General features: G+C 38.3%; 1 protein-coding gene across 1 annotated transcript in view; it reads right to left on the reverse strand.

Annotated features, from left to right (window-relative positions):
• Window positions 1–23870, reverse strand: part of DSCAM (DS cell adhesion molecule) — a 476303-nt gene that overhangs the window by 138115 nt on the left and 314318 nt on the right. Inside the window, exons 10-11 of the mRNA XM_087758597.1 lie at window positions 14905–15024; window positions 11083–11256 (exon numbers count right to left, since the gene is read on the reverse strand). Coding sequence (XP_087614723.1) covers window positions 11083–11256; window positions 14905–15024 — 294 coding nt within the window. The remainder of the gene's footprint in view (window positions 1–11082; window positions 11257–14904; window positions 15025–23870) is intronic.

Raw genomic sequence — 23870 nt, forward strand, 5'->3', positions numbered from 1 at the left:
TTAATGCAAAAAATTTAACAGGGATTTAACACAGACAAGAAGAATTGTGTTTAATGAAGGCAGAATTCCCATCATGGCTCTACATTTTTTTTCTGCTAAAAAACTAGATGTGTAACTGTTTTTTGCTGCAAAGATTTGAAATCAGTCACCTCCATCTGAGCAGCCAAAGATCAATCATTTCATGTGTCTCTCTGAAAGCTGCATGACAGCTAAGTAAACAGCATAAGAAGTACATTCAGGAAAACCCTATACTGTCTCACCACATCTGGATGGGGTTTGTTCCTTTTTGCATTCTTTCTCTTAGATAAGCATCAAACAACACATTTATGTGAGTGCCCACATGTTCATGCACATGTGCACACACAGATATTGGTAACTGAGGCCATTAACTTACATAGATCAAACAAAGAAAGAGATTTCACTGGACTTTTACAGCATAATGGCATCACATGATATTTTGCAAAAGTAAGTACAGAAGCATTCAGCAGAAGAAGTTTCAACTGTAAAAGCAGGGAGTTTAAACAAGAACGTCTTTGCCAATACCTGCCCACAGTGGGTCACTTCCTCGATCGCCTGAGAACACATCAGCTTGCACAAGGGAATATGTCAGGGTGAAGACTCACAGCTACCACAGCTAAAACAATTTCACAATAGTAATCAGATGGACCTACTCGTACCTGCACAGATGGCTCTGTTCTAATGTTTCGATAAATGCAGACAGAGGCCAGCTTTCATAAACATCTAAATTCTTAATGGATACTGTTGCTTACTCTTTTGCAAAGTCAGCAGGAGGGTTTGCACATTTCTAAACAAGATAAAAATTTTAATGGAAAACACCATTTCACAAGCGAAGAACTGTAGTTGGAACTATAGCATTTATTCCCTCCCTGAAGAATAATTTCTCCTTTCTGAATTAGCTTGTGTGTTCACTTACATTCATACAGTTACACAACATTGCTTTCCCAGAGGCTACCAGGAATTTGCCAGATGGAAGCTAAGCACTGAATAAACAATGATAGAGAAGGTAAAATGAATGTCACAAAGATGTACCTACTGCCCAGACAACACAATTCCTACATGATCAAGTATTCTAACTCGGTATGGAAAAGAAAACAAAAAGTGAAGACTAATTATTCTGTGGCCTGATGGAAACAGTTAAAAAAAAATTGCATTGGGTTAGATTAATCATAAGTAATTAGGCCAACAGTAAGAGCTCATTCTTTCATTAGCTCCTGGTTTGACAGACCAAATCGATTCATTCTTTAACCCTGCAGGATCCTAATAAGATTTATCTAAAAATGGAGCCATGCTTCTTTAGTTATCTGTACCATGAGGACACTCAGAAATCAATTGTTGTGGCCATAAGTGGACACTTCCTTTTTTTCCTAGGAAACGTAAAAGTGGCAGATTAAGATATGTTCAAGAATCACATACCAAGAAAATATCTGAACGAACAATGTGGATGGGAGTTCACATGCTGATGCAGAGGTTGAATCTTAATGGTTAGGAACGCAATCCAAGGTGAAGGAAACCTGTTTCCCACAAAGCAAATACATCTAGACTGCGAAAGAAAATCTTCATTTGCAAATCATTCCTTCTGATTATACCTGACATGCACGGCAGAAAGGGGTATAGGAAGCAATGCCTTGATTTCTCCTGCATATAGTGTCTTCAGCTTTGTCTTCAGCTTGTAGACAGCTCTTCTCCCTACCTTGCATTTTCTGTTCTTCTGTATGCCTCCCAGATGTAAATTTAATTTTTGTTTTTACGCTTATTATCACAGAATCTATAGGCAGCTTTTATACTGAGTACCATTATAGGATTTTCAGGGGGTTATGAACAAAGCTACACCGTAATTCTTAAAAAAACTATTTTGAAGAGAAAAAGAAAGTACCTCAAAAAATGACACTTCCTTTATATTTGAAGGGAAAATTTGTTTGCTTTAAAAAAAGCTTAAAATTGCACTGATGGAAGCAGTTGTAAAAGGTTGTCTTTGGCTAATAGTGACATTTGATTTTATATTTAAAAAGAAATAAACTCTTCTTATCCAAAGCATAAAATATTTGCATATAAACTACCTTTTTTACATTTTTTTTTTACTACAGGAGAATTATACAGAAAAATGTATGCAACTGATTTGGTGTCTGTGTCACTTGATACTCAAACGTATCAAAATGTACACATTTTTTAAGGTATTGTGAAGTTTTTTTTTCAATGGCTCTTTCCTTTTTTATGCAAAAGTTAGGTTTTTACATCAAATGAAAGCTAAAGATAAAAAATCAGCCATAATAAATAAATAAACAAATAATTATAAAGGATCATAATGCAGGTCATATGACAGCATTCAGTAATAAAAAACAGTGAGTAAGCTTTTGAAACATAGGTCTTGTGCTGAAAAAGACTGTGCTGAAAATATTCAAAGTGCAGAAGAACCCCTGATACGTAACAAGAAATATTGTAATTTAAGATTCTGTCCACTATTTTTACTGTTCGGAGAGTATTCTGCAAGTCTGAAACTCATATGAAAATAATAATGGGGAGCTGTGGAGAGATAGGAGAATGAATGTGGGATGGAAAAGGATTTTAAAAAGAAAGGAGGAAGTCATGGTAAAGATGTGAGATTTGCAGAACGGCAACAGCAAGGAAGAGGAAGAAGCACCACTGGGTGTGAAGGGAAAACTATGTGAGACATGAGAATACCGTCCTCTTTGAGCCTGAGGCTTTGTTCTGCTGGAACATGGTTACTTTGTAAATGAGATATACCTTAAAGCTGGCGTGATGAGACACCGAGAAAAGAGATGAGGGGAAAGGAAAAGGGAAAGGAAAAGAGAAGGGGAAAAACACGGTACTATAACAGCTAGCTTTTCTGAAGTGGAAATAGTCATGTGTACTGCACATACCTGCTAAATTAATTTACATCCCACTATTGCTTTACAATGCTCTCTTGATTTAAGTTTATTTGATCTTTGTTAGTGAGATGTAGTCCCAACTCTTGATGACGTTGCAGATATAAAAATAAGTGACAATAGATCACGCATGCACTTCCTCCACTAGAAGCCAACATTAAACCCAGCAAACACACTGCGTACAGCCCCCACCCTACAAATGAAACTGATATATTCACAGCAGCATCTATATTTTAAAATGTTACTCAGGAAAATTATTTGGCTTAACAAAACAGAAGCATGAAAATACAGGGATTTATATGTATTAAATGACCCTTAAGGTAAATATTCAAGAAAAATTATAGTGTACGTGCTGCATTTGAAATCAATTTGACTCTAGATAAACCAGTAAACATCACTACTGAATCAAGGGCATGGTTAGTGTTTAGTCATTACTCCTCTACCACATGGATTAAAAGAAAAAAGGAAATAACCTATCAGAACAATGTCTTAACACTATTTGTATTAAGACACAGTTTTGCATAGCTGGCTTTGAGATGTAGAACCATTTCGTAATTTTCATAGTTTACTATTTTAAGAAAACATTAGAAAAAAAAATAATCTTTTTTGTTTAAGCGTGGTGTGTTCTGATGAGAATTTCTGAGATAAATGTTCAAATTTAATTACCATGTCTACTCATTTCTCTCCCATCACTTCAATCCCAGTTCCAGATTCATGTGGTAAAAGTCACCACAGCCTCACATCATGCCATCACATCAAGCTCCAGCCACTTAGCGCTCCACTGCTGTGCTTCTGAATACAATGCTCTGAGTGTGCCTTGCAAAGCTGTTCCACCCAAAGGAGCCATCTGAGCAGCTGTGGGTTGAGCTGTAACTTGCACCTTTGGATAGTCTCTGACCGCTCTCCCAAATGAGGCTTAGAGTCGGCACAGAGCCCAGGAGGTGCAAAGTGGTAGAGCTAGGAGCAGGGCACTCAACCTCTTTGCCACCAGAGGTGGAAAGGAAGACAACAATGAACACCAGAGTTTTGAGGATGTTCCACCTGTCCTATCAGAGTAGAAGGAGGAGTAATGTTTACTAAACTAAACCTGGTAGATGAGTAATGAGTAACTCCAAGATGAGTAATTCTGAAATTCAGGCTGTCAAGTGTCCTTGCTTAGTGGCATATATCTTCCTTAAAACCTGATTAAGACATACTGTGTTCCAGAAGGGTATGCATTCACATTTCCCGTGAAGGCAAGCCTAAGTCTGAACAGTTATGTTTTAAATCTTCTTTCAAGAAAACAACTTTCCAAATTATCAGTAAGAATAATTTCCAGAATATTTTCTCCCAGATAAGAGCCTTTCAGGGTTACTATTTATTTTATTCTAGCACAGTAGGGTTTGCAGTATTGTGTGAAATACAGTATACCAAATTTTTGGGCATGCTTTCTCTATGAAGGTTATTATGAATGAATTATCTATCTAGCTTGTATCAATCACTGCAACAACAGCATCTCAACTGGAGGAGGAGAGCAGAGGGGACTTTATTTTCAAATCTTATTTCAGCAGTGTTCAGAGACATAGGAGCTGTAATCCTTGATCTGAAATGATCTCTGTTGCTCAGAATTCTACTGACCACAGCTAGCCAAACCTGGACATGGCAATGTGAGAGCCATGTAAAACCTTCTCTGAATAAACTAGAAATTTAACAGGACACAAGAGGTATTAAGATTGAGAAAGGAGGACACGCTGTTAAAATATCTGTGGTTTCACTGTGTTTAAGTATTACTGATATGTTCAGTAAAGGGAGAAAACAAAACAACAGCTCGAGTAAGTACCTTGTGAATCCTCTCTCTTACGAGGCTTTCTAGAAAAGTGAAGATGTGAAGGTATTCAAAAGATAAGATCAAGACAACTTTGTTAAACTGGTTATTTTTCAGGAAAACCTCGATATTCTGTATCCACTGTGAAAATTTCAATAGAAAGAAAACTGAAAAGAAACATCACCCATGCTTCCTTTTCAATGTTGCTATTTGGGCAACATAAAGCTGAGAGAGACAACTATTCTGAAAAAAAAACATAAATATGATACTGTTGATACAAATGAAAAAGATGCAGCAGAACCTATCTGCACTTTCTAGCTAGCTAGCTAGCTGGAGAGAAATTTGTTTCACCTTCCTGCTAGAAACATTGCTGTGCAGCCAGCCTTGAAGAAAAGAAAAAGGGCTGCTATATTCTTTCTCTCCTTGCACCCAATCAGAAAAATATTTTTTTTAAAAAAAGACGTAAGTCCTTACCTCCCCTCTTTTCCTTAAATGAGAGTATTGCAAAGATTTGCATGCAAAAGCACTTGAGTATTTGTACTGCAGTACATCTGGCAATTATCTTACAAGAGAAAGCATTCGTTTTAGCCAATTGCCACAGGCTTGGCATTACTGAGAGAAGTGGAAAGCATTTGAATGTACAGAAGAAAAGGGATATTCCAGCTTTCTACCAGCTACCTTGAACATACTTCACGTTTAATTTCACCCTGTTGCCACAGGCACTGTGTTGTTATGACAGCTGATCTGCCATTGAATAGCTGTAAAGGAAAATCAACAAAGGATCGCTTCAGCGATTTTCAGTGCAATTTATTGGAGCTTGTATCTTGCGGCTGCTGCCACCTGTCGGGGTAATGACACATGATGGGTGATTAAAGTGCAAGTCCCTAAATCAAAGCTGTGCCAACGGTCTGAAGAGGCAGAAAACAGCATTCAGACCCTGTTCATTTCTCATAGTGGGAGGACCTCATTAGGAAAAAAATGGGCTGTTTTACTAACAAGAGAAAGTACTTGTGTCTAGGGAGAATTTTCATGTTTCCAAGATTTACCATAGCTTTCTTACAGCATCTTTTAGACTCTGCATTTAATTAAAATAAATAAGCAATTAAAACAGATAGAGTGTGTTACAATCCATCACCACTAACTTGGAATTCAAACTAAGCTGTACTGTAGTTCATTCACATCCTCATATTTAACACAGCTTTTGCCTTTGTTTGCCAAGAAATAGGTGGTAAAAGAAAGAGCTGCCTGTCATGAGGGTAAGGGCAAAGGTAGGCAAGGGCACCTCACCAGCTCATGAGAAAGACACTTTGGGATACAAGAGTAGTATCATTTCACTGAAATTATTTTTGGTTTTCCTTCACTTTACTTTCTGAGTAGATATGCAAGTAAGCCAGCTAGAGATTTTTACCAATTTTGGCCAAATTTGTCCATTGGACAAAAATGCACTCTACCTGAGATAACTGCACAATAAGTATGAAGAAGCAAATAATTGAAAAAGCCCTTTGTTTAAAGACAGCAGAACGTCAGGAGAAGAGAACAGTAAAACAGAGTACACAATCAGACCAGGGGACTTTGTTTTGTTTTGCCAGAGAAAACACTATTTACAGATCATGGGACTGTGAAAAATGGAGCAAGGACAGATTCAGAAATATCAAAATAACTAGGCTCAGGTGAATTTGACATAGTATGATTGCTGTTCTTCCTGTAAGCATTTTTTGAAGGTGTTAGAGATGGTGATTTTTATCTTCCTTTACAACATAGCATGGATAACCTATCTTTGCAAATGCAGAACAGGCAATGCCACCCTTACTGGCATCTTGTGGGATATATGCATTTTTAATGAGAAACTGGACATAAACAAAAGGATAGTCTCTATGTATAAACGTTATTCTTTTCATACACAAGGAAAAGTAGCCATTGGACATTCTCAACATTCCTATATTCTCAACAAGGAATTATTTTCCTAAAGACTAAAATGAGCATTTAGAGGCACCCTAGTGAGCAGAGCCCAGCAAGTTCTCCATCACAGCTTACTGGCTTTACTGCAGGTGTTGCAGCAAAGCAAACTCATTTGACTGGCCACATGGGAAGCGTGCCTTTATCCTGCCCAGATAAAGTTTCATGGAGGAAGCCAGGCATAGACCTCTATCCATTTTAATAAACAAATGCTACAGTGCCTCAGCCATACAGTGGAATAACTTTTAGCTAGCAGTGCAGGAAAGAGCTTCACTAGATTAGAATCCCTTTTCATAAGCATCTTTTGGGCTTGTTTGTGTTTATAACTACTATTATCTTTTATTTCTTTTGCAGTAGTAGGTAGTTACGTGATTGGGGCCAGATTGTTCCACAAGTTGTCTGAAGATGGAAAAAAAACAAGTCTTGCCTGGAAGAGGTCATAGTCAACGTGGACGAGTGGCACTAAAGGAGGCAGAGGCAGCAGAGGCATAGGGTGGTGAATTACCACAGCCAAGACCCAGGGTAGCTGCAGAAACAGGGCACTAGACTCACTTTTACACTGTGACTGGGCTCCCTTTCATAAACAACCTCTTTTTCTGTTGTTCCATCAGCACTTGTCATAGGTAATTTTTAGAAGTTTTTTAAAAAATGTTTAAGTGGTGAAACTTAGTGTTAAAAGTATTAGCTGGGATTAGTATGTTCCTGCTGGAAGGAAGAGTGGGTCTGACTGACGGCTTTAGGTTTATGTATTAAACACATATAATGCAAATAGTTAAGAAGCATATTTGAGAGGAAAGTGAATGAAGCAATTCTGTTTTCTTGGTGGACAGGATTTGTTGGAAATGTTTTGGTGACCAGATTAAAACTTCTCAGTCTCCACACTGACACGAAAATAAGTGATGGATTTAGGAAGGGGCAGAGCTAACATGACTGCCTCCAACAGATTATTTACATAGGAACATACATAACTTAATGAAAGTTTGCTTTTCCAGAGGGAATTTTTTCACAATATCATTCTATCGTGTTATATATAGCCCCGAAAGTGGAATTAGGAAGTGTGACGTTTATTCAAATGAAGGCAGGCAGGCAGTCCATTTTAAGCAGACATCTCTTCCCCTGTGACTTCCAGGCAACCTTTAAATAATTTTAGTTCTTCCCTTCATGTTAAAGGCTCATTATCTTTTATAGAAATTCTTTAGAAGTCTTCTCATCCCAAGCACCAGGAGTCATTTCTCAAGACAGCGCTAGATTCCTTATTCCAGATCTCTCATCATTTTCTAATATTGTATGTCTTGGTGAATAAGGAATTTGAGAACTACTTATCCTTGGTTCAGAAGAAAAGAAAAAAAAAAAAAATCACTGATCATGATTTTTATGTCTATTTATTGAAAAGGAAGGGAGAAAGATAATAGCTGCTAAGTGAAGATTCTGTGCTTTCACGGCTGCCATTCTAGCCCTGTGGTTCCTGATTCAGCATTGACTCTGGCAGCTCTTTCTTTTCACATTTCTGTTAGCATTCCTGAAGCCTCTTTCTTTTCCTCTCACCTTTTTTCTTTGCACTCCCTCTTCATACAATCTACCTTCAACGAAGAAGCTGGATTAGCTTCTCTGATGTGAAGGTGTCACACAACAAACACTGAGGCACTAAATAAACGTGTATCCGGAATTCCTACCATTTCCTTCTTAGCATTAAGAGTCTTGTTAAGCAAGCCAAGTTGGTTTATAGCTTGAGCTGGCTTTTCACTAAGAAAAAGTCTGTCAATTTATAGAGGTAGCAAGTCATGGAGTATATTAAGTCAATGTTTATTCTGTCCACTCCTGAACTACCAAAACAAAAATTTGTCCACCCTCTTTTGACATCAAAGGTCAATAGCTTTTCTGTTTACATACAGGTGGCACCGAAAATTCTGGAAGAGTAAAGCATCCAGTCTCATTTAAGAGATTTGTCACAGGATCTATGAAAGGCAAAACTTCATCCAGCAATGTTACTAACAGAGTAAGTGGAAACTTTTATCAAATATGCAGGAGGAGAATCACCTGTACATAAGAGGTTGTTTTTTTTTTTTTTAAGTTCACAGTGATGCTATCAGTGGTTACTATCTGCATACATGAGGTATCTGTGGTACAAGGGACAGTTAAGAAGTGAAGGAGGCAGCTGTAAAGGGACTGTTGCCATATCTTTCTTTCTGAGAAGCAGTCGAGTTTCACGATCAGTGACTAAATCCATCTAAGCCACTTTACTTTTTTATCAGGTGATTTGAGCAACTGCTCACTGATGACCCACATATAGACTGAAGGAAGATGGGAAGCCAATTTGTCACAAGGAAGCCACAACAAGATGTGCTGATGCTAATCTTTGTTTATGTTTTGGAAGACTGTTTCTTACCAACTTTGCCACCCAGAAACAACTGCCTGGGCCAGTTCTCACCTTCTGCCTCTGAGTAAAGAAGGCATTTAGGGTGACCTTGTGGAGCAGGATCGACTAAGTAAGAACACTGTGAATTTAATGAAGGAAGCCCAAGGTTTTTATCTAGTAGTAGGGATATACCTGAAGACTAAGGTCCTGAAACAGGCTTGTAGGGGAGAGGGAAAAGGAGCCAGAATAACCAGAGAGAAAAACCAAACAACAAATGACAAGGTACAGTACCAGAGAGAATAAAGACAGAGCCAGGCCCTCACTTTGGAGTCACTCCACCTGACCAGCTGCAAGTATTAAGTGCCATAACCACGCTACCAGAACAGGTGATCCAGCTATACCTGAAGCCCACCATGGCACACTTCCCCAAAGCAGCTTGCCCTTAATGTGTGCTTGATTAAAGCTAAAGCTGTGCCTCTTCTATGCACGCACCAACACGCTAACGGCATTTGCTCTAACAGCTGTGCTGGGAGCAGTACGTGTGTTCGTGTGGATGTGTGAGAGGGTACAGACGTGCTTGCCTGCTATCTCAGAGCCAGAGGGGATTTCATTAGATTCAAACAGCAACTGACTCTCCAGGGAAGCTCCTGCTCTTATTTGATAAGGGATGCTCTTTTATCACACATGAAACTGCATGCAGTGATCAGACAGGCAGTGTGCATAGCTGCCAACCAGAGGAAAGATGTTTTTCTGTAGCATATTACAAGAGTGCATTGCTACTACAGTTTAAGGTTGGCCCAAAAATGGCCAGTTATGGAAGCCACAGAAGCTGGAACTTCTACTGATCCACAGAAAAAGTATGCAATTAATATACTAGCTTGAGAGGTTGGGATATCATGTTATTTTTCAGAAGACAAAGCCACTATGGTGAATCAGAATGGAGAGGACATCTGAGGTACTGGGGCTTGTAAATCTAACAAAGTTGACACTCTTCCTTTCAAAGAACTTAGTTATTCATTCTCTGACATTACAACAAACAAACACCATCCCTAAACCTAAACATTAGTGGTCTGAAGTATAGGTCTCCAATGAAGAATAAGTTGGATTTTTCTTCCTTTCAGAAAAAAAAAAAAAAAAAAAAAATCTTTTTACTTTCAAGGGCAAACCTTTTTCAAGATAATTGACACCTCAGAACTTCAAAGCACTCAGTCAATCTTCAAAAACCCTATAAACATGAAAGTGCATGGCTTGGTGACCTCCTTCAATACTGGTCTAATAGGTCATCCAGGAACATTTGGCATGCTGAAGTGTCAATAGTCTCTTTTTTCTCTAGTGAGAAATGATATTATCTCTACAGCTTTCCCCCCCCATATTATTTCTTCTATATTCTCAGCTATAGTCATGCTCGAAGGAGTTATAACTAACATACACCTAAAAACTGGATTGCTTTTGTCTCTTGTGCCTAGAAAGTAGAGACAGGTTGAGGTTGTGTACACACTCCAGATTCAACAGAATTAGATGCATGCTCTGAAAGTTACTTGCCAGTGGCTAAGTCAAAATGACTACTGTGGTTTTATCTATAATATTTTATAGTATGTTATAGCATCTCCTGGTATCTGCTGTAATTGTACCTGTATTATCTATCTATAGTACCTTGAAAATTGACTAAGGGACTTTTAAATCCATATTTTCTTCAACTTCTGAGATTTGTAACAGTTGCTGTGGGTATTTCTCCTTTGTTATTGGTTTTTTTTACCCTTGACCAAAGAATTTTCTTACTTCCCTTTCATTACTCAGCTGTAGCTCATGGATATGATACAGATTTTTGAAATGACATGTTAAACCTTTTAATTTTTAAGTCCCCTTTTCTTCCTCTACTAAACAATGTATACTATTAACTGTACTAACTTCCAGGTGCTGCCACACACAGCTGAATACCAACATTAAATTAAAACCAACAAAACCAACCTCTCCCCTCCCTCCAAACTAAGGATGCAGTAGGCAAGGCTTTTTCACTCAATGGTAACATCTGGATCACAGAGAAGTGTTTTAGTTCTTACTTTTAACAGTGAGGTACATGGACTTGCTGACGTCTGCTCCCACATCATTGCTGACCTTGCAGAGGTAGTATCCACTGTCTTCTTCCAGCACATGTTTAATCAGCAAGGAGCCATTTGTGAGAAGCTGGATACGACCGTTCAATGCAATTGGCTGGAACTGAGGAACCCCGGCACCTAAAGCAGGACACCCACGGAAATAGATTAGTTAGGAAGGAAAGCATCTCAGGTTTTTTTTAAATAAGGCAGAAACTATAGCTTCCTGTTCTTAGAGGCTCAATTCAATTAAAATGCAAATGATTTCTGACATTGTCAGAAGAAATGGAATGGTTCTTTGCTAAAACTGGATTCATTAAATGGAAAGAAGAAAGACTTTTGGAATGCAATAGTAGTAATATTTTGCCCATGTTAAAGGTAAAAGGGCAAAAGGCGCATGAAGCAGGAGTGGAAGAAGCAGAAAGGAGGAGAGAGAAAATGAAGGAGATTTTCAGACCGCTCATGGGTAAAAAGGCACATTTGTTGTACATTTAGAGGCTGATAAATTATTGACAATTACAGATGAACAGTCATACAAGTATGCATCCCTAATGCATACACCAAATGAATTTCTTATGACTAAGAGGGATGTCTGTTGCAGTAAACATGGCATACTCAAGGGACCCCTAGCACCTTGTTTACAAAACTCTGGGTAACGTGGAAAACCACATCAGCAACTGTGTTGCTTGTTTCCTCCTACAGCTGACTGACTGACGACACATAAAATCTCTGTTCTGCCATGTTTGTAGCCAGTATTTGTTCAGACTGTTAAAAAAAAAATACAAAGAAAGTAAGAAACAAAAAGCTCAGACCACTAATCAGGCATGAGTTGCCATGTTTGGCGGTAATGTAAAAATGGAAAGTCCGTAAAAAGACAGGAAGCCAAAGATTTCTGTATCAACTTCGGTTTTAAGAAAGAACCTACTTTTCCTTGGAAATAAGATACTGGGTGATTTATGAAATAGGGAACAGAATACTGCCATACTGTCAGCATGCTGTACTGTCCAGAGGCCCACCACAAATTCAGGTTCTTCCAGCATTAGGGACTGTCTAAGTGTATATTAAGATACGGTTCTTGTAACAAAGGGTTTTACAACCTACTTTGGCAGCAGGAGACAGGATTTTTCAGGGAAATCATAAGGTAGTCTTCTTTAACGGAATTCTCTTATACCACTTCTGTACACGAAGTTAATATCTGTCAGCATTAATTACTATATGCAGTTGGCTGAGTCAGCCCAGAAGGAAATACAATGAATAAATACTATGGGGAATGATTTAGTATAAAATAGCAAGCTATAACAATCTATGAATACAATATCTAGAAAATTAAAAAAGACCAGACATGCATATGAAAAATCTTTCTAGTCCTAGAAGAGCTTGCTTTGGGGAGTTACAGTTACGCTGAAGGTCTGGTGGCCAATCCTGTGAACTTAGAAATGATAAAGGGGTAATGTTTTCACAAAAATCAGTTGCCATTGTTGATTTTTCAACTATTTTAGTTACATGCATATCCCACTTCCCCCTTTGTCTATTTTTTTTTTTCTTTACTAAGCCATTTTTCCTGTCATTTAGTTAGAAGGTACATTTATGCTTCACTAACTCTCCCTGTCTGCAAACAATTGCCAAGTAGACAGATACAAGCACTCATTTCCTGTATTTCTTCACATGAAAAATTCTGGGGACAATTTTGTGTTCACATAAGGGAAAGGGCTGATAGTTCTGAGGAGAGCTACAACTGGGCAAAATATTGCATAACAGTTTTCAAAGGCTTCTTACTCTTCACGTGCTCTGCTACTGCTATTACAGCCAAAGTCCTTCCTGGCAGTGACAGCAGCTTATCACACACGACTGCATGGATGAATCTGCAAGAGGACTACATGCTCATGAATCACAGAATCACAGACTGGTTGAGGTTGGAAGGGACCTCTGGTGGTCATGTGGTCCCAAGCTTTTGCTCCAGCAGGGCCACCTAAAGCTGGTTGCCCAGGACCATGTCCAGATGGTTTTTGAATATCTCCAAGGATGAGACTTCACAGCATCTCTGGGGCAACCTGTGCCAGTCACCTTCGCAGTAAAAAACTGTTTCCTTGTACTCAGACGGAGCCTTCTGTGTTTCAGTGTGAGCTCATTGCCTCTTTAAGTCTGAAGGATTTAAAACAACAGATTCTTGCTGATTATGTGGTGTCTGTATTGATCACTGCCATTATTCTTTAGAGACAGCAAGTCCATTTCCATTACCTGTCTATCCCGATGTAAAAAAAAATGAACCCTCTTTTTCCATTTTTCACTGACATGAAAAGCCAATGACACTAACTTGCTTGCAGGCGTACAGATGCCCTTTCTACTCTGTTGTGGTACCTACAGATGAGCTATGATCCAATTGCTTTACTCCTGCTGGCCTCACCTGAGTAATTATTTCAGAATTTGGCACAAACCTTGCTCGCAAACCAATTATACGATGTATCTCTTTAAAGGAAGATGTAGCATATATCCTATAGATCTATACAGCACCTTAGTTAGACTAGGTATTGAAATTGCAGTCATCCATTAGCAAAATACAGGCTTTTGTAAAAATATTAACTTTTTCACGTAGAGTTATTTTGGCCAGAAAATGAAACTGCAGTTTGATGGCTTTGCCTACGTCAAATGTCTACTAAAACTTTCTTTGGCTTAAAAACTTCAGATCTGTTAATGGAAAATCTTAAAAACAGTCACTTGATGGTAGAGCGTCACTAAAATCGAACCACTATCCCTTTCTCCTTTATTAAGATGGGCTGCTTATCAATTCACCATTAATTACAACACAGCTAGCTTGGCTTGGCCTCCTCCTTCAGCACGCAAACACAACAAAACAGAATTACTTCTTTGTGACCTATATTCATAAGTAAAACCCCGTATACCATTGAGATTAATGGCATTTGGAGCTCTGCACTCTTCTTGCTACAAACCAGAATTTATCAAAAAAAGAAAAAATAGTCTTTAATATGAAGATTTCTCTTCTCCCATCCTTTTTCTTCAAATATAATTTGGACTTAGATCCTAAGGAAACCAAAAATTACATGGAGCATTACATAAGGATTTCTTCTCAACAGCACCTAGTTTTGCTTTTTAAAGAGTTAATTCATGTAGATTGGATATAGAGTTTGGGGAGTTTGTTTTCTTGCTAAAATCAGCCAGAAGACAACTGGCCAGAATACGCAATCTAGCAGGCAGCACATTTTAATTAAAAAGCAGTCAATTTTCTTTGGTTACTGAGGGTCAAGTGGGGCCAGTTTTAATGCTCTGTTACACGAGAAGAAAATGTTAAAGCATTATGTAAAGCGCATACAGAATTACTGGTTATGCTAATGCTACCTGACCTTATTTCTTTGCTGAAAAGATGATTGGCCATGTTATCATGAATTTTGAAGGGGGAAAAAAAATCAGCCAAATGCTGGGGAGAACCTTGTTCTGAGGTTGTTTCAACTAAAGCAGTATCTCTTTTCTCTCAGCCGTCCATTTCATCACTCGCCTGCTGAGGCCATAGCTAACACAGGCACATATTCACAGCTGCAGGACGTCTCTAAGGCAGACCAGAAGCCCATCTAGCTCAGCCTTGTGTCTGTGACAATGGCCAGCACTACGTGCTTACGGAACTGATAGAAGAACAGTATAAACATGACTGATACTTCCCTTATTGCACCCTGCCAGTCTCTGACAATATGAAGGTTAAACCTGTAACTTACAGGTGAGTAAGCTGTTACTAAACCAGAATTAATCTGTCCCCAGTGATCACAGGAGGAGTCCTACCTTTTGAGTACTTCCAGACAATGGTAGGAACAGGATAACCCTCTGCAGAGCAGTTGAGAATTACAGCTTTTCCATAGATTCCATCCTGGTCGCTGGGCTGAACCACAAACCTAGGGGGCACTGCAGGAGGAAGCAAAAGGAGCCATGAGAATTTGTGCAACTTACTAGGTAGCTAAAAATGGCAGACCAGTCAAATAAGGAGGCATAACATTTCATAGTGGAAAGCAAAAATTAAAACCAGCTTTTTGACAATCCAGTGACATAGTAAAGTTGGTTTTACATTATTATTTACTTACTGTGCACAATCTCAATGTATTTCTTGCCAGGCACAACAAAAGCACTGGTCTTGGTAGGATACAAAAATCAGTTAATAAAAATCTCTCCATAGGAGAGGTTATAAAATAGAGTAATAGATAAATCAAACTGTCATGGTCAGAAAAGAAATGCTTTCTAACAAAAGGAGAGATGTGACAGGTGTCTAAGAACTGACGTTTTCTGTGTTTGTTTTTTATAACAGTGAACTAGTAAACTAGTTTGAAAAAGAATTAAATTATGTAGTGTAAATAACTTTAAAAAAATAACAGCCCCACCACAACATATGAGCATGGGCATGCACACACAACCTCATGGGTTCACAGCTCTGCAGGTCCAACCGGTGCTGAGTTTGCCTGAAAGTTGGAGGACAGAGGGCCCAGCCATCCCTCCTTACTCTGACCTGACCCATCTTCCCAAACCCCCGTGTCAGGCCCCACCACCTGCCTCTCCAGAAGTGCCAGAAATTAAGAAAGGAAGTATGGGAGAGGGCTGTAGCATGAGGAAATGTAAGGCGTCACAGAAGAGGATCATCAGTACAGTGACTACTTGCTGTGGGACCCAAAACAGCTTGTAATGGCCATGAATACAGTACTACTTATACATCAGAAAAACTGTACCACAGAAGCACAGCAGAAGCACCAATGGTATAATGTATTTAAAGTTTTTTCAGTATATACACTCTCATAGTTTATGCAAATAGCACTTCCCATTATACCAGAGAGTTTCAAGTTTTCCTTAATGAAAAACTTGAGCTGCCAGTGTTGGTATGGACAAGACTGCTAAAAGATGGAGGTATGTAGAGACACCCTCTCCAGGTGCACAGAACCCACCTCACAATGGCTTAAGCCTTCCTCCCTGTGCCTCCATAATCCAGACTCCTCTCCAGGTTTCTCTTTCCACTTTCATAGCTACAACTGCTTTTTAAAAGTTGAGAACAATCTTCTGCAGAGCAAACTATGCCTTTAACTGGACCTCTTGCTCATTGAATCCTATAGCTATAACGCAAAGCTGTTTATTGCCTAAATATGTACAAAGAAGCTCCACTTCTGTTTGGAACATGGCTAGAAGAAACAGAAGGAACTAACAGCAATAGAGGCAAGAGACATCTTTGTACTAGGAGATAAATTTACTGCTGTCAAACATTTCAGCTTTTCAAATGGCTGCCACACTGACAAACGTAAATCATATACTATGTTAATTCATGATAGGTAAGCATCAAACATGAAATCCCAGCAATAGCAGCCCTAGGCAATCACCCACCCTGTTCTAATTATCTACTCAAAGACATTTGCTTCAGTAGCTCTTTTCTCACTGTTCTGTGTTCATTTTTATCAACAAACACAAAAGGATTCCCAAGTACTTATTTTCCAAAGCAGGTAAAAAGTACAATTAGTTGCACAAATAGGTTTGATTTTATACAACTCAACACAGTGGCATCAGCTTGTTTCACCTCGGTAACTGTAAGTAAATTTGTATTCACAGCTTCTGAAAAATCAATTACAAGCTGCTTATCCATAAAGAGGGTAGACCAAAAAAAAAAACCAACAACCCCAAAACACAAAAACACATCAGTTGTATCAGCCTTGCAGGTGAATGATTATAAATGATGCAATGGAGTGACTGATAATTACTGTCTTCCTCTACCACTGAAAAGTGTGAAGAGTATAATGTCTTTTAAAATCTCTCTTACAATACAAAATTTTTGTAACTTCTTTGTTTTATTTCCCTTCTCTTTGAAAAGCATTTTCTTTATATTCTTCATTTGCTATGGATGACACTGGCAAGAAGTGCTAATTTTTCAGGAAATAATTTGTTATATTAAATAGGTAGGCATATGAAGTAAGTTCTGGAAAAGTTAAGCAAGATTGCCTAGCATGGAATAAATGCAATCAGCTTTTAAAATACTATTTGCATTGAAGTTATCTGTTAAAATAAAATTTTTGTTTAATACTTTTTGGTGTATATAGAGAAAAATGGATGGATACCAATTGTAAATGTTGTTTGAGCATTTCTATGGAAATGCATCCTTCCACATCTGTAAAACTCATGTAGACAGTCTCGATGTGTTGTGCCTTTAACGCTGACAAACTCTGAACAGAACTTTTTATCATAATGATTTCACTGTATTTTAGGTTTATATATAAAACATAAGTTTTTGCTCAGATATTCTTGTTATTATCATTTTTAATCATTACTTTTAATACAGAATGATACCAGAATGGTAATTATGGAAATTAAATTTTGCCGTGTAAGCTCCAGAACCAGGTGTATGGTTAGCAATTGTATGGTTTCCTTGTACTGCTCCGTAAACAAAGCGTGTTTCAACCTTACTTGGCAAAAACTCTGCCCACACCCAGTAATAGAAACAATTTCTATATTCAGTAAAGCTTTGGCCTTCCTTTAGGACTGCTTATAAAAATGCCAACTGCTGCTCTGATTTTGAAGACATGAACCCTTGACACTTAGTCTTAAGATTGCCAATAGAAATCAGAAAAGATGCTACAGCAAAACAAAATTACTCATTCAACAACTTTTCAATTGTTTCTGTATTGCTGTCTAGGTAAAACCACAGGATTTTTCTTCTTATAGAAATGATTAAAAAGTAAACAGATGAGACCTTTACATTTTTCTTCCTCACTGATAGTTTGCTTCTCAATTTTATTTCAAATGAATGACTTGTTCAGTGCTATGTACTACCATATTTTGGAAGACAATGCAGTTTATTACTTGATCTAGATTTTGACACTTAGCTTTAGATTATAAAGCTACATTCACTTTTTCATTATCTTTCAGGAATTCATTAGCCCTTAAAGAAAATTTGCTTAGTAAGAATTTAACCAAGTTATTTTGTCTGAAATGCTTAAGTAGAGCTAATGGAGAAAAGAAAGCAGTTAGTTCTCCTCCTCTCTCTCTAGTTGTAAAAGTGTGGGCCTCCTCTGCCCCTTTAGAAGTGAAACGCTCTGAAATAGCTCACGAATATGATTGAACAGTTCTACTGTTATCATCACCCTTGTTTCAGCAGTGTAGTCTCTTGAGCCCATAAAGGAGGGCATTTAAAATTGCTTTAACAATGAGTTTCTGTTAGGTTCTCTCATTAAATGCAGCCCACGGATCTGTGATGAGAAATGAGCTGTTGAATTGTTTAGTGTAAAAGCAATAAGTTGACAGATGCAAACTATTTAATGGCTGAACTCAAAGGACCTAAAAAAGGTGTTTTCAGTCAATATTATGACTGGCAGTCTCAGGCTCTCACAAAGGGAAAACAAAGGATGAGAGCAATCCGAATAGGATGTTGAAGATAACATGAATGTCATAGTGCCATTTTAAGGGAAGGAAAATGCTTTTATTAGTTCCTTGTGTGAAACAATCCTGATAAGATGATAAAATATGAGTTGGTACTCTAAGAAGATACTGCTTACCTGTGTCATTGCTGCTTGCAATGATGGACTTTACAAGCTACTAAATAAAATCAATTTATGAATGCATGTTAACATTCCCTGATTTAATTTTGCTTTAAGTAAATCCAAGAATCCTTTCTGACTGTGCTTTATGCCAGGGACCAGATAACAAACTTGCACAGTCCTTCCTGGACTTCAAATCTATGCAAGTGCTTCTGCCTCCCAAGTACAGCAATTAGTACATCACACTGGAGAGCAGCAATTCTGAAGGCTCCTAATAGGAGCTCCTCCAGTGGGCTACTGGGGTGAGTTAAGAAATCATCTATGACATTGGCCCAGAATACAATGTTTCATTTTTACATGGAATATTTGTACTTTACATTTAGATCATACTGTCAAAATGATGGAAGAAATGTAATCAGCCAAAGCAACCGTTGATGTATTAATGAATGAGATCATTAAACACTGTACTTTAGCAAAGATGAACAGTTATTAAATTTGGTCATTGGACCTAAGGGGTCGATTTAGCTGGTTTAGTGAAACCATTTGCTATGCAGTTCAAGCAAAAAGATGTACTTTTGCAAAATGAGACAGTACCTAGTGGTTTGTGTTGATCAGGTTTGTCTAATGAGAACATTAAATAGGAAGTGAATCATTCAAGAGTAATCTTCAAAGCCGCAGTGTAAACACCAGCAAAGAAAGTAAATGAGTTTTGACACAAGCTATGACCATAAATCTTCTCCCCCTGCTTTTCTATCACAAACTGCATTTGCTGCTTCACACCAGCACCACCACAAAACATCAGAAAGCAGACAGATACTCACTGCTTATCTGGAAGATTCAAGGCTCAGGGACTCCTCATTGGGTGCCTAACTATCTAACGATATTCAACATTCCTTGCAAGCACAAAATGAAAACACATTTACACTTAATGCACTAAATGCATTAAGGGGGGTTATTAGGTATTTAAAGACCTTATCTCAATTTTAACATATGATGTGTTCACTAACAGGAATTTTAAAATCATGATTTATGCACCCACTGCTGTCTCTGAATTCTCTTTTCTGGTAGTATCTGAAAAATTTTGAACTCATAATACACATATGAGCTTTTTCTTTTTGGTTAGCAATTAAAATCTTTTTCACTGCTTTTTATTTCGTAATTACTTCGTTCCCATTTTAGGAAACCCTACAGAAATAAATAACACATGATAAAGTGTATATAGATTTTTAATCACTCTTTAGAAGACAGCCCTCATGAGTAAAGCCTTAATTAATTCCACACAATGATATAAGTAGTTGACAGAGAAGATATTTTCCAAATTTCTGTGGATGGCTTTCATGACAGGATCTTATTCTTTCCTTTTTCTTAATAGCATGCCTAGCAAACCAAGAGTGCGATGAGAAATAAGATAATCAAAATAATAATGCTTTATGAGTTTTTGAGAAACCCTTCCAGCTTGCAAATTTTTGCTGTATTTCTAGAGGAACTGCAGGCTGGGATCTGGCAGAGCACAATATTTTGGGAAGGAAAGCCCTGTTTTCACTCACCTGGACTGCCTACCTGGAGACCCTAGATGCAGTGAAGATGGACGCCTTCTCCCAGTAGCTAATTAATGAGCTTTTAAAAGATATTCTATAAACATTAAGACTAATAAAGCTGTTTTTCTGTGGATTTATATCTCATGGTTGAGTACTGACTCCAGTTGGGACATTTCTTGTGTTTGCAGAAGGGCTCATCTGAGTAGATTCTCTGGTGGTCAGTATTACACTCAGTAAAGGTGTTTCTAATCAATCAATCACCTCTTTTCATTAAGTTTTTAGGCTTTCACCTTCACTGGAGGCATTTTCCCCTCTTCTGATTTGTCTGAAATTGGCTAATAAATTGTAGAGAGCAGCACTGACAGATCTATGCCCAGAGCATGTGACTGTCTCATTTCCATGTCCTCACCAAGAAACCTGTGGCAGAGAGAACTGAGATTGCCCTAAGATCTTCTTACCCAGGGCTGCACAGCTGCTCAAAAGCTTTCTCCTCTCATTTTCTTTCTCTCAGCAGGTGGCTTCCATCTCCTATGTGATGCTCTGCAAGGAAGCTCTGTGGAAGCTGGTCATCTTCCTCTGATATTTAAGGCAGGGAAAATCCAGCCTTGCTGGCCAGCTATTTTTAGGACTCCTTATTGCCACTTGGTTGCTTTTATAGAGCACAAAATAATGGGAACAGCAGTGAAGATTTACCATAAGGTGCCCACAGATTTTAAGAGATCAGTACTTGTTTTTCTTTTGCCATTTAATACTCCTGGCAAAATGGCAGTGCAGCATAGATATGAAAAATAATATTTGTAGGAAGAATACAGGAAATTTAGCAAACTTAAAACTTAACAGAAAAATATGAATGCTAAAAAACAGCAGATACATGCTATCTGACAGAGAAAATATTGAGGAAAAAAATCTCAAGTTGTAAAGCTGAAGAATTTATGTGGCTGTACGGATTCAGCAGAAGTTTGTGTACTCACTAGTAGTTCAAATGTAGCAACAAGCAGTTGGCCTGTGTTTCTTCTTTCATCTTAGGAATTTAGATTCTACTTCTAAGTCTACCCATGTACTGTAAAATGATATGGACTCCCACTTATTTTGGAAACATGATAGCCTTCATTGTTTTTAAGTCTACTTTTAAAACAAAGACAATGACAGTATAGATAAGGAAAAAGGAACTTTGTGGGGAACAGTGATATTTCCCTTTGCTTTCCTCTCCCATTACCTGTCTACTCTCATATCAAATGCACACGCTTCACATAAATAAGATACTCCCCGAACACATCCCCTGACATTTAGGAAAGCCAACATTTAAGTTCAAAGCGCACCGCTGAGAAACCATCACACAGTGTGGATTAGAAACAAAAGGAGTTTAAGCACCATTTCTTCTTCCTTTATTTGGAGAAAAACTGTTTAGTTGATTTAGAAAAATATTATGTTTCAGTTATATGGCACCTATGAACAAAAAGATGAGGAGGGAACAGAAAGCCTGAAGAAGAAACAGACAGCAAGAACGCAAGTCTTTACTTAAATGTGTATAGGTCAGGTTGGATGCAGATGAGCAGTGACGAACAGTGACCCTTTGATGGCTGGCTGTTTTCTGACCTGTGTGGAATGAGACAGTTGAAGCAGTTCAATATAAGGGAAAGAGGTCAGTCCAGGGTTTTCGCAGAAAATTCAGGTCAAACATCATATTAATTTTCCCCTGTCCCTCTGACTGAGAACTATTATCCCAGATGCATATGCAAAACTGATTAAGATATTACCATTTAAATTGACATAGAGAGAGAATAGAAGAGAGGAGAGAGGCTTAAAGGAGGCTGCTGCAGAGCACTAGCTGGGCAGAAAGATAAGCAGGAGGGGAAGAATGAAGTAGGTCTCGTAACCTCCCAAAAAGTTGCAGGACTAGGACTCCAGAGGCTCCAAGCCTCTGAGTAAAACAAAGTGAAAAGCTACCCTCTATCGTGCCCATGGGTTTATAAGGATGCCCTTCCGGTACACACACCCAATAGCTGTCATCTCATTGCTGGGGCAGAGGCCTCATCAGGAGGTGCAGTTAGAGCAGCAGCACACAAGGGGAAAATGGAGGTGTTTGTGTCAGCGGCATGAAAGGGGTGCAAGAGCAGACTCCCCAGCACTCCTCCCCCAGACAAGGAGAGAAAACAAATTAATGCCAAACAAGGCAGCAAGAGGCAGACATGTCCAAGGAACAGAGGTCAGGCCAGCCAGGTGCTTGCCAGAAGAGGAATTTCCCACCAACAGCAGGAGGCAGGGATGCGGCAGTCCAGGCAAGGCAGGGAGAGCAGGGATGCCATTAGGAGAAGGCAGGGCTTGCCTGGATCAGTGGGGCACAGAGCAGAAATCGCTACACGTGGGCTCACTTGAGCTGTTACAGCCTCATAGATCTCAGTGCTGAAAAAAGGATAGACAGTGTTTGCAGAGAGACAGTTTTCAGTAGTACTACCTATGTAAAGTTTTTTTTTTTTTCTTTTTTTTCTGGAGGTCATCCTACCATCCCTGTTTTGATTAAATACCTATAGGAACCTGTACAGAGTTGATTCATTCTCATTACTTCAAGGACTGAGTATAACTGCAAATCAGGTACGACCTCAACTGTTTCTAGAAGCAGCATTTCTGCGGAGGGCAGACGTAGCCAGTAGACTGTCTGTTGTGATGGGAGGCTGTCAACTTTCTCTTCTCCAGGAAAAGAGAAGGTGAGGAAAGTCTTTTACTATTATAATGATGGATAGGGCTAAAAACTAACAGAACAGCTTAGGAAAAGAATAATTAAATGCATGTAGTTAATTAAGACAATTTAGGAATTACTGGATAGATCGGTAAAGTAATCTTTACTGAATAATACAAGATTAAAAGCAGTGAATTTTTTTAAATCATTAAAGTAATATTCATACCAAAACTAGTGAAAAAGCAATGTACCTATTTGCTGCTGAGTTTTGGTAATACTAGCATTAAGAAAATAAGCATACACATTCTATTAGTGGAAAACCAGGGAATAATCCATTAAGGGTAGTCCTAGGACAGTAGGAAGATTTGACTTAAAAGAAAGAGCTGTTCGGAAAATTTTGCTTCAAATGAGTTTTTGAGGGAGGAAAAGAAGCGTTGAAAAGATGGCAAAAAACCCTGAGTGGTTTTAAGACTTGTCTTGGTAAACTTACAGACGGGGATATAAGATGTAGTGATCTGCAATAGGGAGAAATAACCAGGGTCACTTGCAGTATTACAGTATGTAACCTCTTTCTCTGAGGAGTCTAATGGCTTGACAGCAAGTGGGAGATGGTGGAGAGGGAAGAGTATAACTGTCTTATTTTTAAAAAATGAAAATCTAAAATGCTTTGAAAAACTTTCAGAAAAAAAAGGAAGCAATTTACTTTTGTTGAAGTTTTGCACAGTAAGTTTGAAAATGGATCACAAGGCATAATCTCTAGGGAACTTGGCTAAGGGTGACTTGAAAAGTAAAAGCTATTGAAGGCAAGGTATCTCTCTAAAAGGTCTTTTCCACATAAAATGTTTCATTACTGAAACTATATTCACCTCTATTTCAAGGCAAAATGTTGTGAAGTCAGCATAAGCAAATGAATCATGCTAATTGTGTAATAAACACAAATAAGAAAAAGAACAACATGGTAACAGGGAAGAGTCTTTTCCCTGTGAAGTCAACATCAATGCTTTGCTTTTTTACTGACATAATGTTATGTGAGAG

The sequence above is a fragment of the Nipponia nippon genome, unplaced genomic scaffold (assembly GCF_047370975.1).
Source record: "Nipponia nippon isolate SJK-2023a ecotype South Korea unplaced genomic scaffold, ASM4737097v1 scaffold_2, whole genome shotgun sequence".
Classification (NCBI taxonomy): domain Eukaryota; kingdom Metazoa; phylum Chordata; class Aves; order Pelecaniformes; family Threskiornithidae; genus Nipponia; species Nipponia nippon.